This window comes from Elephantulus edwardii, unplaced genomic scaffold (genome assembly GCF_000299155.1).
Source record: "Elephantulus edwardii isolate Elephantulus edwardi_28Jun2011 unplaced genomic scaffold, EleEdw1.0 scaffold00082, whole genome shotgun sequence".
Lineage (NCBI taxonomy): Eukaryota > Metazoa > Chordata > Mammalia > Macroscelidea > Macroscelididae > Elephantulus > Elephantulus edwardii.
In genome coordinates this window covers 2,807,812-2,828,095 of record NW_006399832.1, presented here as the reverse complement: position 1 = coordinate 2,828,095, position 20,284 = coordinate 2,807,812, and the positions used below count along the sequence as shown (strand labels likewise).

Below are 20,284 nucleotides of genomic sequence, written 5' to 3'. Positions count from 1 at the left end.
TCTCTAAGGACCGGTCTCTCCTCACTACATGTCCAAAGTAAGTTAGACGGAGCCTCAGAATCCTTGCTCTTGTCTTTGTTGATGACGAAATGGTAAAACAGGATTCTTTAAGAAAATTCTGATGATTTTAGGATTTTGATATTTTAAATAATATGCTAAGAAATACAGCAGGTTAGATATGTAATAAAGATTTTAGTGAATCTTCTCTTTTTCTCTGTATTAGCCATTAATTCTCAAAATGTTATTTGTAGACCACTTGTTTCAGAGACTTCTGAGATGCTTTTTTTTTTTAATGAGTCATTCAACTTTTTTTTAAAAATATGAGTCCTGGTTGCACTGTACATTAAGGCATACCCCCCTAACCAAAAAATTGGCCAGTTATATCTGCCAGCAGTTCCATGGGGGAAAAATGACTTAATGATCTGCTCCCATTAAGATTGCAGCCCTAAAGGTCAGTTTTCTGCTGCATAGGGTCACTGTAAGTCACAGTCAACTCAGATCACACAGTAATCTTCTCTAAGAGTTCATACCAAGAAAACCCCCACAAAACTATGGAGTTAATCATTACCTAATGTTCCAGAGCAGATATCAGCCAACTTTTTCTGTAAATTGCTATGTAGTAAATATTTTCAGCATTTTGGATGCAGTCTCTGTTTCTTGACTCTTCTATATCAGCACAGCATCATCATCAAATATAAAAAAAAGATGAGCACACCCTCTGTGTTTGACCCAAGGAAGGCCATGTTTGCCCACTTGACTAAGTTTTTCCACCTTAATATTAGAATCTAGATTCTAGCTTAATGATTTTGCTCTATGAATCTTTTCTGACCTGTTATCTCTGAAATCATTATTACTGAAATTACCATTTATTTATTTATAACTGTAGAAGTTATTTTATAGGGGTATTTCTTGGGTATCCTTTAAAAGAGATGTAAAGATTCTGTAATTGGTAAAACATTTTCTGTTTTAATACAGAGAAAATAATTATCTTGTAAACAAATATAGTTTACTTTTCTAATTTTAGGTTCCGGTGGCTCGAGCAAGTATTCTTTGGCTAATAGGAGAAAACTGTGAAAGAGTTCCTAAAATTGCCCCTGATGTTCTAAGAAAGATGGCTAAAAGCTTCACTAGTGAAGATGACCTGGTGAAATTGCAGATCGTAAATTTGGGAGCAAAATTGTATTTAACCAACTCTAAACAGGTAAGACACTAACTCTTAATCTGTCTGATAAAAGCCATCCGGTATATATATTCCCTTGATCAAGCATTTCGGATCTGTTCACTCACAATACCATTCATTCAGTAATTAATTACTAACTACTTGACTGCTTGTTTCAGGTTATACGCTAGATGATGTGCAGAGAGAGAATTTATTCATCTACATGAGGGCAAAACAGATTTAGAAATCAAATAGTATGTGATCAATGCTGTAAGAGAAGTGTCAAGGTATAGTAGAACAACAGAGGATAAGGTTCAGAAATTCTGGAGTTGAGGGAGAGAGATCAAAAAATGTTCCACAATGGTGCAACAACTGTGGAAAATGGTGTGGTGCCTTCTCAAAAAGTTGCAAATAGAGATACCATTTGACCCAGCAATTCCACTACTGGGAATATACCCTAAAGAGACTATAACCGACATCCAAGCAGATATATGCACACCCATTTTTATCGTGGCTTTGTTCACAATAGCAAGGAGTTGGAAACAACCCAAGTGCCCATCAACAGAGAAGCTGTGGTATATTCACACAATGGAATACTACACTGCATTGAAAAACAAGGAACTCATGCAATATTATTCAAAATGGGTGACCCCGGAGGACATTATGCTGAGTGAAATATCTCCGTCACAAAAAGACAAATACTGCATGGTGTCACTGTTGTAGAATGAAACCGACATCAGGGTTGGGGTAAAATTGAGAAAAACTGGATAAATTTAGGTATACTGCATTGAAACAGATGAGGGTGAGAACAATTTAAAAGCGATATATGAGAGGGTATTATGGTTATCACAAGAGTCCAGAAGTAAGGTTGCATAGTGGAGTGTACTCGGGGCATGGGGAGGGGGGATGTGAGGGGATTATATACCAATGAAAGAATTTTTTTTTACTTTTCAAAGAGAGGAGTGAACTGGCAGGAGGTCTGGGCAGGGAGAAAAGTGCAACAATGAATGAATAGAAATCCAAAGTCTCTGTAAATGTTCATTAGAATTAATAAAATTTAAAAAAAAAATGTTTCACAAGGGATAACTCTGGAATAAGGACTTGAATAAGGAGATTAAAAGAATTGATTATAAAGATCAATGTTTTCTGTAAAAGTTTAGAGCTGACTCTCAAATAATAGGCAAGGTTAGAATCTGGAACAATTTGTAGCCATCACAAAGTAATATGAACCTTTAAACTGCAGGTCCCAAAGAACTGTCTTGGAGAAGGTGCAGCTGTAGTGCTCTCTGGAGGCAAGAATGATGAGTCTTTGCCTCACATACTTTGGGCATGTTCTAGGAGGGGCTATTCCTTGGAGAAGGACATGATGTTGGGAAGGGTAGAGGGTCAGTGAAGGAAAGGAAGACCCTCAACCAGGTGGATTGACATGGTAACTGCTGCAATGGGCTCTTGTGTGTCAGGAATTGTGAGGATGGTACAAGATAGAACAGGATTCAGATCTTTTGTTCATAAGGTCACTATGAGTCGTGCTCGACTCAGTGGCACCTGACAATAGTCTGCAGGTGAAGACTATTAAAAATATATACATAATGATATAATTTTCTAGGTTTGCATTTTTTACTATGCGTTTGTTGAGTTTGTTGAGTGTTTGAGGAACTGTTGGTAAAGGTAATCACTTTTGCCTCTGTTTGAAATAGAGACTTCTCTAAATATCTGAATTGCTATTCTTCATGAGAGGAAGACTTCATGATGAATGAGACTGAGAAATGAATCTTGCTCCTATGTGGCTAGGCCTCCTGCTAAGCCTCATGCTTTATTTCTCTAATGTTCCCTCTCTCTCTGATGCTTACTCTGCCTTGCTGATTTTTTTGTTTTTCCCTTTTGTTCACTGCCTTTGTTCTCCTTCTTCTCTAAAACTCTCTCTGCCTGGCTCTCTGCATCCTATCTTTTCACTGTCCCCACTCCAGTCTAAGATCTTTCTAGCATTCATCCTCTCTTCTCTCTGTCTCTCTTTTTGTAATTGTGCTTCTCAGTGTTTCTCTTTCCTTTGCCAATTTGTGTTGTTGTGTACATTTGAGTCAGAATTGGCCAGAGGCATTAAATTGCATGGGAAGAAATTGTGCATCTTTCTTCTGTGAAACAACTAGTAGATTTGAACCACATACATTTCGGATTGCAGTGCAGCTTCTTAACCACTAGATCACCAGAGGGCTCATCAGAGAGCCTTGCCAATAGACTACAGAAATTTCACGCTGACTTTTTAAATCTTTTTTCCTATTTAGGTACTACCTGCATCCTTCACATTGTGACATGCTAGGTATTTTTATTTAGCTTTGCGGATTTGCTTGTAAGACTTATAACCATATGATTTAAAAGTTTTTAATGAATTTACATAGTTTAGTTTTCCATTTACATACTTGTCTTTGAAGGGACCTGTCAATAATTTTCAAAGGTCTTCTACATTCTTTTAAACTATGAGTTTTAGAAACTTGAGTAAGAAAAGAAAACCTGAATTTGCATTTAAGTTCCTCATTTATTGAAAAAAGTTGTTTTAAATACATTTTTTTCTGCGATCACATACTCACCAACAATCAGAGCCAAAGAGGAGGAAATAATTTCTACCAACTTTTCCAATTGGAAACTGACTGAACATGCAACCAAAGATGCATTAATAATAATGGGTGACTGGAATATAAAAGTTGAGAACAGGGAAGAAGAATCAGTTGGAAAACCTGAACTTGTTGACAGAAATGAGGCTGCAAATAGAATGATAGAATTTTTTATAATCAATGATTTATTTATTACAAGTACATTTTTTTCTAAGAAACATAAACACTGACCATATACAAGGACTTGGTACAAATAGGAATCAGATTAGCTGTTTCTTTTGAAAGAATTGCTGGAGAAGCTCAACATCAGCTGTGAAAACTAGGCCAGGTGCTGGTTGTGGAACAGATCATCAATTACTCATATGCAAGTTGAAACTAAAGCTAAAGAAAATGAAATCAAAACCACAAGGACCAAAATCTCACCTTGAGTCTATCTAACCGGAATTTAAAAATTATCTCAGGAACAGGTTTGAGGCCTTCAATACTAAGGAACAAAGACCAGATTACTTTTGGGGGAATATCAAGAATATCATCCATGAAGAATGTCTAAAGTCATTGCAAGGGCAAAGGAGGAAGAAATGAACAAGATGAATGTCAGAAGAGATTCTGAATATTGCACTACATTGCTGAGAATCCAAGGCAAAGGGAAGGAATCAGGACGCTAAAGAGCCAAACAGAAGATTTCAAAGGGCAGATCGTGATGACAAAGCAAAGTATTATAATGAAATGTGCACTGAGGTAGAGTCAGGGCCAAAAAAAAAAAAAAGAATGAAAAGGGATGAACTTGCTCAAATTGCTTAACCTGAAGGAACTGAAGGAAAAAATTCAACCCTTGAGTTGCAATACTTAAAGATGCAATAGGCAGAATATTGAATGATCTTCTTGTTATGTATCGTCGAGTACTACTCATAGTGACCCTATGTACAAGAGTTCTAAATCCTGCTCTATCCTGTGCCAACCTCACTGTCTCCAACACACTTACTCCCACAACCCCAATCCTGAATCAATCCTTTTCGTAGAGGGTCTTCCTCTCCTGCATTGTCCCTCCAGCCTCCCAAGCATGATGTCCCTCTTCAAGGACTGGTCCCTTCTTGCAGCATCCCCAAAGTATGTCAGATGAAGCTTCAGGAGCAGCCTGGCTTCACCCTCCCAGGACAAATGTGTTTGTTCTCCTTGCAGTTCTTGGTATATTCAACACTCTTCTCCAGCACCACAGCTCAAAGGCATCAATTCTCTTTCTATCATTCCTAGTCATTGTCCAGCTCTCTGATGTATAGCATGCAATTGTGAAGACTATGGCTCGGATCAGGTTCACACTAGACTCGAGCCTGATGTTGCTCTTCAGTACTCTGGAGAGGTCCCTGACAGCTGACTTTTGCAATGCAATCTCTTGATTTCCTGGCTGATGGTACCAAGAGTATTGACTATTGAGCGAAGCAAATTAAAACTGTTAACTATCTCAATCTCTTCACTATCTATATTGCTGTAAATTGATGTAAATACTGGCTAATTTGTCCAGTGGTGAGAATCTTTGTTTTCTTGATGTTGAGCTTCAATCCGTATTGAAGGCTGCAGTCCTTGACCTTCTTCAGCAAGTGCTTCAGGTTCTCTTCAGTTTCAGCAAGCAGGGTTGTGTTATCTGCATAACAGGTTGTTGATCTTCCATCAATCCTGCTGCCACATTCCTCTTCATACAGCCCAGTGTCCAGGATGATCTGTTCTGCATACTGATTGAAAAAGAATGGAGACAGAATACACCCCTGGTGGACCCCCTTCCCAATTTTGAACCATGCAGTGTCTCTTTGCTCTGTTCTGATGACTGCCTCTTAGTCCAAGTATAGGTTTTGCATAAACACAATCAAATGTTCTGGGATTCCCATTTTTCTCAGAGTCAACCACCGCTTGTTGTGATCCACACAGTCAAAAGCCTTTGCATAGTCAATGACGCACAGATAGACATTCCTCTGGTATTCTCTGCTTTCTGCTAAGAGCCATCTAATAATTAGCTATAAAATCCCTTACTAACACGACCTCTTCTAAATCCAGCCTGCTTGATGCTCCAGTCGTTTTTGGATATTTATCAGCAGAATCTTTCTTGCATGTGATAGGAGATAGTAAAAGAAGATGGAAAAAGTACACAGAGTCGCTGTACTATAAAGAATTGGCTGGCACAGAAGAATTTCATGAAACGTGATCAAGAGACATTGGCAGTGAAGGATGAAGTTCAAGCTGCGCAAAAAGAATTCACAAAAACCAAGGCCCTAGAAGTTGATGAAATACCAGTTGATATATTTTAACAAATGCTGACCTAGATGTGCTCGCCAGATTGTGTCAAGAAATCTGGAGGACAACTGCCTGGCCAAATGACTGGAAGAGATCAATATTTATTGCCATTCCAAAAAAGGGTGGCTTGACGAGAGTGTGGAATTTATCAGATAGTATCGCTGATATTGTTCCCATCCCAAAGAAGGGCGACCCAACTGAGTGTGGAAACTACAGAACAATATCATTGATTTCACATGCAAGCAATATTCTACTGAAGATTATCCAAAAACGACTGGAACAGTACATCAGCAGAGAACTGCCAGAAGTCCAGGCTGGGTTTAGAAGAGGTCGTGGTACTAGGGATATTGTAGCTGATGTTAGATGGATCTTAGCTGAAAGCATGGAATACCAGAGGAATGTATATCTGTGTTCCATTGATTATGCAAAGGCATTTGACTGTGTGGATCATAACAAACTGTGGCTGACTCTGAGAAGAATGGGAATCCCAGAACATTTAATCGTGCTAATGTGAAACCTATACTTGGACCAAGAGGCAGTCGTCAGAACAGAGCAGGGCAACACTGCATGGTTCACAGTTGGGAAGGGTGTGCGTCAGGGATGTGTCCTATCTCCATACCTTTTCAACCTGCATGCAGAGCAGATTATCCGAGAGGCTGGGCTCTATGAGGAGAAGCGTGGTGTTAGGATTGGTGGACGATCTGTCAACAATCTGCGTTATGCAGATGACACAACCCTGCTCGCTGAAACTGAGGAGGACCTCATCTCATGCACTTACTGCAGAGGGTCAAGGACTGCAGCCTTCAGTATGGACTGAGGCTCAATGTCAAGAAGACAAAAATTCTCACCACTGGACCAGTCGGTAGCATCAGGATGGATGGTGAAGAGATTGAGATTGTTCACAGCTTCAGTTTGCTCGGCTCCACGGTCAACTCTCCTGGCACCAGTAGCCAGGAAATGAAAAAACGTATTGCAGTTATTTCCTACACATCAGAGATCTGGACAGTGACTAAGGATAATAGAAGAAGAATCAATACCTTTGATTTATAGTGGTAGAGATGAATATTGAACATGCTATGGACCTCTATAAGAATATACCAGTCTGTCCTGGAGAGAGTGAAACCAGGGCATTCCCTGGAGGCAAAGATTTTGAAGCTCCATCTCACATACGTTGAGCATATGGACAGTCTCTAGTGAAGGACATCATGACTGGAAGGGTCGAGGGACAGCACAAGAGAGGAAGAACTTGGGTAAGATGATTGACACTTAAACTGGGGTAATGAGGGTAGGTATGTTGGAGACAGACTGGTTTAGGATAGAGTGAGGTTCACAGCTGTTGTATATGAGTTGTAGGCGCCTTGATGACAGATAAGTCAATACAATATCTAGAATATTACTATTATTATGGCTTTGGCTACTAATTACTGAGTTAGTGGTTTGAACCTATTGTTTGTTTCACTGGCAACTTCCCGTTAACAACCATATACTTTAACCACTGCACTACTAGAACTCCTCTCAATAAGATTGTTGTTAAGTGCCAGCAAGTCACCTTTCAGCTATAGTATGAACAACAAATCATCCTTTGCCCTGTGTTGCACTATCCTCATCGTCTTTGATATGCTCAATCCCATTGTCACAGTCTTTGTCAATCCGTCTTGTTGAGGTACTATAGGGTCACTATAAACTTGAATCTTGCAATATTTATCTTGAGGACAAGCCACATTTAACACTACTCACAGAGACTGAAACTCCAGAAGAAAATCTAGAAATCCTTTAAGACTTAAGAGTTAGAGGGCAGAGTTTAGCAAACTTGTCATTCATAATGTCTAAGGCAATCCAGAGTTGCTCTGTGTAAGGAAAGCAGAAAAGATTGATTCATTTTCAAGGGAAACAAACAAACAAAAAAAATAACCAGCCATGAGGTTACATAGATCTTGATATTTACAGGCTAGCAGTTTTAAAGACACTATGGACAATCTCCTCCCATGCAATTAACTTCCTCTGAAAACCTGCTACAGTGTCAGTTATTGGTTGGTTCTAATGCAAGGGTACACAGCATCAACCACACCATTATAACTAATAGTGATATAAAGAAATAGGTACTTAATAAATAAAAAGTTGAAGTCTCAACAGGGAAGTACAAGACATAAAAAGAATCTAATCGAACTTTAGAACTGAACACTTATAACTAAAAAATAAGTCATTGTCTTCTCTTTTTGAATGTAATACATTCTTAACATTTTATCGTTTCCTTTGAGGCTACATCACAGAATGTAGTTTCTAAATTAAAGTGCCTAGCTTAAATTTTATTTTACTACTTACCCAACTACATGATTGTAGACAACCTATATAATCTATCCATACAGTTTCAAAATTAATAATTAATCATTAATAACACACACAGGGTAAATCCTGCTGAAGATCATTTAAAAACTGGTAGAACAGTATAAAGACAGAAAACTTCCAGTAGTTCAAGCTGGATATAGAAGAGGCTGTAGCACCAGAATTATCATTGTTGATGTCAGATGGATCTTGGCTAAAAGCAAAGAATACTAGAGGAATGTCTTTTGGTGCTTTTTTGACTATTCAAAGGCATTTGACTGTGAATCATAACAAGTTATGGCTAACAATGAGAAGAATGTAAGCACTAGAACACTTAATTGTGCTTAAGCAACACATGTTGTTGTTGTTGTTATGTGCCACCGAGTCACCTGCGACTCATAGCAACACATACGTAGACCAAAGTCTGTTGTGCGAACAGAGCAAGGAAATACTTCATTTGTGAGGAATGCCATGCTTGGGAAAGTGGAGGGATGGTGAAACAGAACAACACCCTCAATAATAATGCATGCAAGCTATATATTTTGCTGAAGATCATTCAGAAATAGCTAGAACAGTCCATAGAGACCTGCCAAAAGTTCAGGCTGAGTTTAGAAGAGGCCAGGACACCAGGGTTATCATTGCTGATGTCAGATGGATCCTGGCTGAAATCAGTGAACACCCAAACAATGTCTATTGGTACTTTTATTGACTCTGCAAAGGCATTTGACTTTGGATCATAACAAATTACAGCTAACACTGAGAAAATGGAAATCCTACCAAGAACACTTAATTTTGCTCATGCAAAACCTAGAGCAAGAAGCTCTGCAAAGAGAGGAAAGGAACAACATTTGGCTTAAAATTAAGAAAAGTATACAGTGGGGTTGTGTCCTCCCTTCATACCTATTTAATCTGTATGTTGAACACATCAATCAAGAAGATGTGAAGAAGAATGTGGCATCAGGATTGGAAGAATCATCAACAATCTGCATTATGCAGATAAATAAACTTGCTTGTTGAAAGGGAGCGGAACTTGATGTGCTTGCTTCAGAAGATCAAAGATCTTCAATATGGATTACGTCTTAACATTAAGAAAACAAAGATTCTGACCACTGGACCTGTAGGCAGCATCATAATAGATGGAGAAATGATTGAAATTGTCAACAACTTCATTTTACTTGCATCCATCATCAATATCCTTAGTACTAGCAGTCAGGAGATCAGGAGGCATGTTTCCTTGGGAAAATTTATAGTCAAGGATGTCTCCAAACTACTGAGGAACTAAATATCAGTTTGAAGATTAAGGTGCACCTAATGCAGGTCATGATCTTTTCAATAACTTTCTGTGCATCTGAGATCTGGACAGTGAATAAGAATTATAGAACATTTGGTGCAACAGTGAGTGAATGGAAATCCAAAGTCTCTGTAAATTTTCACTGAAATTAACAATAAAAAAATTTTTTAAAAAGAATTATAGAAGATTTGATGCCTTTGAGCTGTGATGTTGGGAGAAGAGTACTGAATATCCCATGGATTGCCAAAACAACAGATATGTCTTGGAGAAAGTGCAACCAGAATGTTCCTTGGAGGTAAGGATAACAGTTTCATCTCCCATATTTTGGATATGTCACGAAGAGAGGCTTTTCCATGCAGATGAGCATCATACTTGGAAAACTAGAGGGCAGGCCAATGCGAGGAGAGAATCAGTGAGATGGAGTGACAAAGTGACTGCAGCAGTGGGCTCAAGTGAGTCAAAATTGATGTCACAGAAGTCTAAAGGTTCTGATCTTTTGTTCCTTGGGTCACTATGAATCATACTCAATTTGACAGCACCTAACAATAACATAATTCATATATATTAATTGCTTTTTTATATGCCAAGACTCTACTTAGTTTCTACTTTTCTGTTAGGGTGAAAAAAGGCTTAATTTAGCATCCTAACTACTTCTATTTCCTTTGACTTTTAAAAATTTTGATTCTCAGTGGAAAATTTTAGAAATCATATTGATGCTTTTGTGTTCTGTCCTGAAATTATAGACAAATTCAGTCTTGTGATTCTCTGATTTAGGTCTTTGGAGAAATTGCCTCTCTCTCCCCCGTTCCTTTAACATGATTTCACTAATAGGACTCCATGCATTGGTATCAGTATCATTTCATGGATGTTTTGTTTGACATTGAAAACACAAGTAAATACAGCATGTAATGGAAGAATTTAAAGTGAAGTTTTAGTTCACGAAAGTGTGAATACTGTTACCAGTTTCTTCTAAGTCACAGCAAGAATCTTGTTTAATGATAAAAGAATGAACTGGATTAGATGGAACAAAATTGCTACTTAAGTTTGCCTCCTGAGTTCTTAAGTGACATTCTGTATTGCTTTTATTAATTTATTAAATATACTTGCCTAATCTTAACGTTTAACAGTAATAAATAGATGGAATGAATCTTTTCTATACTGAATGCTGAGTCCTAGGTACTTTTTTCCTATTTCTTAAATTAGGAGATTCTCTAAGCTGACTGTAGGACTGTTTTAAAACACCTTATTTTGAATTGACCTATAAACAAAGCTACTGGTGAGCAACTTTTGAACAGTTTACTTAGGTAAAACTGATCTCTTTATTTTAGAATATTCTTTTAAATAATGCTTTAATTTTTTATATAACATTTCTCCAAATTCATCTTTTCTGTGGCGGAGTTGTTGTTAAGTGCCGTCAAGTCGCAAGCGACATATAGCGACCCTGTAATGTAAATTATTGAGTCTGGCTGTGAATCTTTAATTTTAAACAGAAAAAAATAACCTGCAATTGAAATTTAATGAATAGCCATATTCTACTGAATATTCTTCTTAGTGAGAAGACTCTTTATTATGTTTGCTTGTCTTAAATAATCTTAAGAATCATACAAATTGTATTAAAAAATAATGTTTAATGTTGCATCTGGTTTTGGATTGAAGTACTTTTTTGTTGTTGTGTGCTGTTGAATTTGAACCATCCCATGTTATTGTTGTTATGTGCCGTCGAGTCGCTTGCGACTCATAGCAACCCTACGTACATCAGCCCTAAACTCTGCTCTGTCCTGTGCCAATGACACTGTCTCCGACACACCTATCCCGATTACCCCAATCACTGAATCAATCCACCTCATAGGGGGCCTTCCCCTTCTGCGCTGTCCCTCCACCCTCCCAAGCATGATGTCCCTCTCCAAGGACCTGTCCCTCATTACAACATGTCCAGAGTATGTCAGACGGAGCCTTAGAATCCTTGCCTCCAAGGAGCAGCCCAGTTTGACCCTTTCCAGGATGAATCTGTTTGTTTTCCTAGTAGTCCATGGTATTCTCAATACTCTTCTTCAGCTCAAAGGTGTCAATGCTCCTTCTATCCTCCTTAGTCATTGTCCAACTCTCTGATGCATAACAAGTGATAACAAAGACCATGGCCTGTATCAGGTGCACCTTAGTCTCCAAAGAGCCACCATTGCTCTTCAGTACTTTGGAGAAGTCCTTAACAGCAGACTTTCCCATGGCAGTACGTCTTCTAATTTCCTGGCTGCTGGTGCCAAGAGTGTTGACTATGGAGCCAAGCAAACTGAAGCCGTGAACAATCTCAAACCCTTCACCATCCATCCTGATGCTTCCAGGTGGTCCAGTGGTGCGAATCTTTGTCTTCTTGACATTGAACCTCAATCCATATTGGAGGCTGCAATCCTTGACCCTCTACAGCAAGCTCTTCAGGTCCTCCTCAGTTTCAGCAACCAGGGTTGTGTCATCTGCATAACGCAGATTGTTGATAGATCTTCCACCAATCTTGGCCCCACATTTCTCCTCATAGAGTCCAGCCTCCCAGATAATCTGTTCTGCATACAGGTTGAAACGGTATGGAGATAGGATGCATCCCTGGCGTATGCCCTTCCCAATTTTGAACCATGCAGTGTTGCCTTGCTCTGTTCTGACAACTGCCTCTTGGTCCAAGTATAAGTTTTGCATTAACAAGATCAAGTGTTCTGGGATTCCCATTCTTCTCAGAGTCAGCCACAGTTTGTTATGATCCACACAGTCAAACGCCTTTGCATAGTCAGTGAAACACAGATAGATATTCTTCTGGTATTCTCTGCTTTCAGCTAAGATCCATCTAACATCAACTACAATATCCGTATTACCACGACCCTTTCTAAATCTAGCCTGGACTTCTGACAGTTCTCTGATGATGTGCTGTTCCAGTCGTTTTTGTATAATCTTCAGTAGAATCTTGCTTGCATGTGAAATCAATGATATTGTTCTATAGTTTCCATACTCTATTGGGTCACCTTTCTTTGGAATGGGAACAGATATAGATCTCTTGCAGTTAGTTGGCCAAGTGGTTGTTCTCCAGGTTTCTTGGCACAGCTTGGTGAGCACATCCAGGGCAGTATCTGTTAGCTGAAATATGTCAATTGGTATACCATCTATTCTTGGGGACTTATTTTTTGCTATTTTCTTCAAAGCAACATTTCAACTTTTACAGTCTGAGATAGATCGAACATGCAGTCAAGATGCATTGATAATAATAGGTGACTGGAATGCAAAAGATGGGAATAGAGAAGAAGATTCAGTAGTTGGAAAACATGGACTCGGTGACAGAAATGGTGCTGGAGAGAGGATGATAGAATTTTGCACGATCAATGACGTATTCATCGCAAATACATTTTTTAAGAGACATAAACACAGGTTATATACATGAATTTCACCTGATGGTGTGCATAGGAATCAGATTGATTACATCTGCAGAAAGAACCGCTGGAGAAGTTCAGTTATCAGCTGTGAAAACTAGGCAAGGAGCTGATTGTGGAACAGACCACCAACTACTCATATGCAAATTCAAGCTTAAGTAGAGGAAAATTAAACCAAGTCCATGGGAACCAAAATACGACTTTGAGTCTGTCCCACCAGAATTTCAGATCCAGTTCAGGAACAGGTTTGAGGCCTTGAACACTAATGAGCAAAGACCAGAGGAGTTGTGGGAGGATAGCAAGGGTATCATCTAGGAAGAGTGCAAACGGTTACTGCAAAGACAGAAGAGTAAGAGAAGACCAAAATGGATGTCAGAAGAGACTGTGAAAATTGCACGAGCACAGAGAAGCCAAAGCAGAGGGAAGAATTCAAGATAATAAAGAATTGAATAGAAGATTTCAAAAGGCAGCACGGGATGACAAAGCAAAATATTACAATGAAATGTGCAATGAGTTGGAGTCAGAAAATCAAAAGGGCTGAACTTGTTCAGCGTGCTTTAAAATATACATCATAAAGAATACAAGGTAGAGGGCCAAAGAAAGAGAGAGAGACTCTCAGCAAGATGAATTGTCACAGTAACTGTACCAGTGCGCTTGAGCCTTATCAGAGATGGCACAGGATAGGATAAGATTCAGATCAGTTGTTCATAGGGTCAACAAAGAGTTGTAGTCAATTTGATGACACATGACAACAATAAATTTTGTAAAATATTAAAAAATATATGTAAATATATGTAAAGATAATTACTTGACAAGTTTTACCTTATAAAAAAAGTTATTTGAAAAACATTCTCTGAGTGGCAAGGGAAATTTTAAATACTTGGGATTTAATTTCAGCCAGTCTTGAGAGTGCCAGGACTATATGGCATTGTCCTGTTTTTCCAGATTTTCTTATTTCCTAACACTGACAGGATTATAGTCTGAGCCTTTTTCTTTTGCTCTTAGTGGAAGATATACTTTCCTTCTCTGATAGTTTTCTACCTTACACAGATTCTTTCAGAAATTTTAGTATATTTATAAATTTCAACATTAAAAAATAGATTTGAGGTAGACTTTGCTTACCATAGTTTTCCACAAGTTTACTTGGTTGCTTAATATTGTATGGATAGTGTTTTCTACATTAAAAAAATGTAATCATCTATAGAGTAAATTGGTATAGATGGAGAAGAGATTGTTAACAATTTTAGCTTGCTCAGCTCCACCATCAACACTCTTGCCACCAGCATTCAGGGAATCAAAAGATGAATTGCATTGGGGAAATCTGCTGTCAGACCTCTGTAGGGTACTAAGGAGCAATGATGTCAGTTTAAAGACTAAGGTGTGCCTGATCCAGGTCATGGTCTTCACAATTGTTTCCTATGCATCTGAAAGCTGGACATTGACTGAATGACAGAACTGATGCCTTTGAATTGTGGTGCTAGAGAAGAGTATTGAACATACCATAGACTGCCAGTAAAACAAATAGGTCTGTCCTGGAGAGAGTGAAAAGAAGTTTCTCCTTGGAGGCAAGCATTTTGAAGCTCCATCTCACATACTTTGAGCATGTGGCCAGGAAGGAGCAGTTCAGGTGGAGGGGACAGCACAGGAGAAGACGACCCCTGATGAGATGAATTGATACAGTAACTGGGACAAGATTAAATTTGTCAGAATCAGTGAGACTGGCTAAGGATAGGGCAGGGTTTAGGGATGTTGTCCATGGTATTGCTGTGAGTTGCAGGCAACTTGACAGCACGTAACAACAACAACAACGAGTAAATGAAAAAGTTTAAAATGTCAGTTTCATAATTATTAATCATAAAATGTAATTTTGTAAAGATCATCTCAGTTAATTACTGTTGAATTGGAACCAACTGATAACTGGCACGCCATTAGGTTTCCAACACTGTAGATTGCATGGGAAGAGATTGCACATCTTTTTCTCTCCTCCTTGCTGGAGAATTACTGATGGTATAGTGGTAAACATCTGTGTTGCAATCTCAAAACAGTGTGGTTCGAATCTCCCCACTGCCCCACAGGAGGCAGATGAGCAGTGTCCTCCTGTGTGATTCATTGTCTCTGAAAACCTACTGGGAGGTCAGCTGTGAGTCAGTTCCAGCTTGAAGGCACACAACAACAGCCATGGGTGGAAAGGAACTATGGTTAGTAACACACATAGATGACAACAGACTATGCCAGCAGGACTCCAAAAAGGATTGTAGGAAGTGTTTTTAATTGAACATACTGGATGGGCAGTCTCCACCCCCTGATTAACTGCCTCTGAAAACCTGCCAGAAGGTCAGCTATGGGCCAGTTCCAGCTCGATGGTACACAACAAAAATAATGTAAAAAGAAAAGAGGGGGGGAGAATATATAAAATAAAGTATAAAAATTATTTTGTCCAGAGAAGTGTCATTACCTTGGTATTAAAGATGAATATATCCAAGGAAGTAGTAAAAATACATGAATGTTCTAAGGATAATTACTCTGCTTATGGTACATTGATCTAATTTAAAAGTCTATTTATATATTAAAGCAAATTTGACAGTAGATACTTATTTTTTAATAATACCATTTTAATTACCCTCATTTTCAATAGTAACTTACTATATGCAATAAGTTATATTTCTAAAAATTAATTTTAAGGATATAAAGTATAAAGAAAATCTTCTAGTTTCTTAGGTTAAATACACATTATGGCAATGAGAAAAATAAGACAGTGAGCAAGCCATTTCTTTATCTGACTTATTTCAGTAGTGGATTCTAATTATATATGTACTTTTAGAATTAACCTAATTCTATATGCTCCTTCTGCCTTTGAGAAAACTAATGGTTAAATGTGTTTTCTTTTTCCCCGGTAAATTAATGACACAGTCCAGTATATCACACTTTTTTTAAGCTGATCTTTAGTTGTGTTCTTCATTTAGTGAATATTTTGCTAATTGCCTTTAAAAAATGAATCATAGAATTTTCTTGTCTGTAGTTCCACCAACATAGTCTATAAATTAGCAAATGCAGTTGTTGGTAACCAAGTTCACAATAGCTCTATTAACATTTTCACTTTTGTTTTATATAATTCTACTTTAATAACTAGGTTAATGCTTTTTAAATACCTTGCTGCCAGAAGAAGGTTTCTTTCTATCCAAATCAATTATCTTAACCAATTACTATTGTAAAAGAGTTTACCACACCATTCCTGTACTTTGACTTATTGTTCTAAAAGTGGCAGTAGCGCTGCCTAACTTGGGTTTGTTTTCATTTTTCCTAATGTCTATAAAGTGTTGTAAATGATTTATTATTTCTTAGTTTATTTTTCTCATGAATCGTGAATCCTACTTAACTTATAGTAACAATTGTATGTTTGTAACCCTGTAAATTAAAACTATACTTTCCAAAAAAAAAAAAACCAAAAAAAAACTATACTTTCCAATAAAATAACTGTAGCTTAAAATACAAATCTACTATTTTGTTAACATTTCAAATTTTGTTTAATTATTAAGATTATCTCAATGTGTATTAATGTAGCACAGTCAAAAATTGAATTAGGAAATCTTATTATGGTGTAAAAGCTATTATAATAAGTTGTTCTCTTACATAAATAAATGAATGACCAATATTACTGGAGGCTATAAGCAGCATAGGAGGAAAAATGGAAGGAGTCTTTTATCCTGGTTTTTAGAGGGCATCAGCAGCTTGCTTTTATGAAAAAGTAACAGCTAAATGCACTGCAAATAATTTGCAGTAATCCAGTTCAGTGATTCATGTGTCTGCTTTAATGGGTCATAATTCAGGGTAAAGTAACTGAGTGCAGTCAGAGTGCAGACACTGCTTATGCCAGGGACAGTATCTCTTCATAAAACACACCTCAGGAGAAGCAGTTTGCCAGCCCTCTAATACTCTCTGATGTTTTGATGTCCTGCATATTTTTCCGATTAAGTTTTGAGTGCCATGTTTTTAGTTGTATTTCCACATTCATTATTCTCACGCAGACCCTTCAGCGGGTTTGCCATATATGATTATTTTTTTAATGATGCCTTTCTTTCCACTTCAGCAGTTTAATAATCTAGCACATGGCTGCTTCTCAGTACTCAGCATTCACCTCCCCAGTACAGAAGAGGACATGTGCTTTGGCGTCAAAATTCCATTTGCCGCGTTAAGAATGCATATTCCCTACGGAACAACATTTGTTTGACATAACCATTCATTTTTATTACCTCTTTAAATATGTTTATCCAGAGTTATCAATAATCATAAATAACTGTATTCTCATCTTGTTCTGAATTTTTTTTTCCAACAGACAAAATTGCTTACCCAGTACATATTAAATCTCGGCAAGTATGATCAAAACTACGACATCAGAGACCGTACAAGATTTATTAGGCAGCTTATTGTTCCGAATGAGAAGAGTGGAGCTTTAAGTAAATATGCCAAAAAAATATTCTTAGCACAAAAACCTGCTCCGTTACTTGAGTCTCCTTTTAAAGGTATTATTGTCAAAATATAACTGCAAAATCTGTTAACTAAAAAATGATAGTGTTGTGTTTCAATCCTAGAATGTTTAAAATTTTCCTAAGAAAATAGTATTATCTTATGTTAATATGTAAAACCAGTGTGTTTTCTACCTATATCTCACCCCAGCAAGGTCTGTATCAGGTTTATGTTTCTATTTTTATATACATAATTTACCTAAATAATGTTCAGCTTTTTGACTGTATTTGTCTTCATACTAAAGAATTAAAGCTGTGTTTTTTTAGTCACTGGTCTCATTTCTATTGTAAATAGACTTCTTTAATTCTTTTAAGTAAGGATTCCTTTTAATAGAAGGTCATTAAAGATTCTCTTTATACTAACAAATATTCCTACATGAAATTATTCTTAAAAATACCTTTTATGTTTTAAAAAAACACAAGACTTGTTCTTCATAGGTCTTAAAAAGAAATAATTAAATATTTCATCAGTTTAAAAACTGGCCATTCCCTATGGACTTAAATTATTATAGACTAGATTGTAGTATTATTTCTCATTTAATTGTTGGAAAGTATATTTTCTAAAAGGCAGTTCACTTTTGTCAAAAAACTATTAAAATTCTGGATGTGTTTGTACCAAGACATGTATATGGATTGTTTTACTGTGCTGTCATTCTTAATATTCACAGTAAAGTAATTTTTAGAGAAGCTACATTTCAGAGCAACACCTCTAAACACACTGACTGATTAGCTTTTTTATTGACCATTATGGGGGAGATTATTGTAATCTATGGACTGAAATCAGTTTTTTGACCTATGAAGAGCTTCCTGGTTTATATTTATTCCTTGACATTTGAGGTAATATGCCAATTACCTAGAGCTCTGATTAGGATTGTTCTATGTTATATACAGCTCATATTGTTTATTTTATATTTTCCTCTATTTTTAATAGACAGGGATCATTTCCAGCTTGGCACCTTGTCTCATACTCTCAATACCAAAGCTACTGGGTACTTGGAATTATCTAATTGGCCAGAGGTGGCGCCCGACCCATCAGTTCGAAATGTAGAAGTGATAGAGTTGGTAAGTTGACCTTTCTGAAATTAATTTTGTTCAAGCAGTGAGAGACTCTAGGATAAATATTGTTTTATATAAAAGCTTTTTGGGGGGGGTTGAAAATTGAAACTTGTTCTGGTATGTCTAAATGTAATGTGTTAGATATATCTTGCCTCTATAAAAACTAAATATGATAGTGTTCCTATGTCATTGTACATGTACTGTTCCTTTTTTCCAAGGAAATAGAGAATTGAGTTCTCTGCATCATTGGTACCCACATTTGTGGTATTGCATTTGTAGCTGTGTAGATTCAGTTTCTGAGGTATTTAGTTTCATTAGATTGAGCTCTTTCTTCTTTTATTTAGAGATTTGTGAGCTTCCTGTCAATATTTTTCTAAATAATTTTTGCTGTTCTCTTCTAGATGAATCATAGAAATGTTTTCTCTGGATTTTTTTAAGCCTGGACATAAACAGTGAGCATTCTGTACCAAGAATGTCCTCAGACATGGTTATGTTTAGAAGTAATAATATGTTGCTATTTTGCAAAAGTTTAAGGTTTTTTATTATTTATAATTATATAAAAATGAATGATGACAGAGGTAAATAATAAAAAAGAAACCAATAAAACACAATTTGAAAAGTATAGTAAATTTCAATATTAAAGGGGAAAAAAACCCAAACTGTTTATATAAATACTTTCTTTTAGATCTTTAAAACATGCTGATAGGGCAAAAGAATTACTATTCTGCCCTAATACCTGTCTTAAACAGACAGATTAAATGAAGAGAGGGGCCTTCTGATTGTTTTTGAAGATTGATTATGAAAATTAAACCAGTGATTTTAAATAAAATTAATTTATAGTAAAGAACAATGAGATCGTATAGGCAAAATCTTTTTCTAATAGAAAATAAATTTTGAGCTAGGATTCAGATAAACAAGGTGTTTCAGGTTCTTCTAGAAAAGCCCTTTAACCTCTTTGCCTTTTTTCTGTATATAATGGAAGAGTATTTATTATTTTAAAGAATAGTGTACTATGATAGTGTTATACAGGCATTGTATACTATTTAAATTTCATAATGATCATACATGATGGCTGTGCTATTCTCATTTTGCACAAAAGGAAACAGAGGCTCATAGATTTTACTTGCCTAAATTCACATACCTAGTAAGTGGTAGACCTGGGATTCAAACCTGTGTCTGAATCCAGTATACTCATATGCTATATGGTATGTATTATGTATTATGGTATGTATTATGTATTATGAAATGTGAGGAAAGGAAGATTCTACTTTCTTGCAATAATTCTTTGTAAATTTGTGCTCTCCTTTACTTCTACATCACCATCATTTTCGTGTTGTAACAAATGACTTAGAGATTGCTAAAAAATATGTAAAAATTTTGTCCAATTAGTATTTAAACTTCTGTTTCAATATAATAGACATTGAAGTAAGAAAACCCTTATCTCAAAATTAGCAGTTCTTTTACCATATTCATAGTTATGATATTTGGTCATGATAACTAGTATTGAACACACTTTAGGTAATTTATAAACTTTCAGTCAGTTCTTCAAATTAGTTACATGCGTATTCTTCCTTGCAACTAAATTTATTGATTTTCACTTAGAGCTTTTTTAAAAAACTTTATATATTTATTTA

At 36.6% G+C, this 20,284-nt stretch overlaps 1 protein-coding gene across 1 annotated transcript in view; it reads left to right on the top strand.

The window, feature by feature from the left end:
* AP3B1 (adaptor-related protein complex 3, beta 1 subunit) overlaps positions 1-20,284 on the top strand; it is a 358,199-nt gene that overhangs the window by 216,538 nt on the left and 121,377 nt on the right. Inside the window, exons 17-19 of the mRNA XM_006889841.1 lie at positions 1,025-1,201; positions 17,405-17,591; positions 18,526-18,656. Coding sequence (XP_006889903.1) covers positions 1,025-1,201; positions 17,405-17,591; positions 18,526-18,656 — 495 coding nt within the window. The remainder of the gene's footprint in view (positions 1-1,024; positions 1,202-17,404; positions 17,592-18,525; positions 18,657-20,284) is intronic.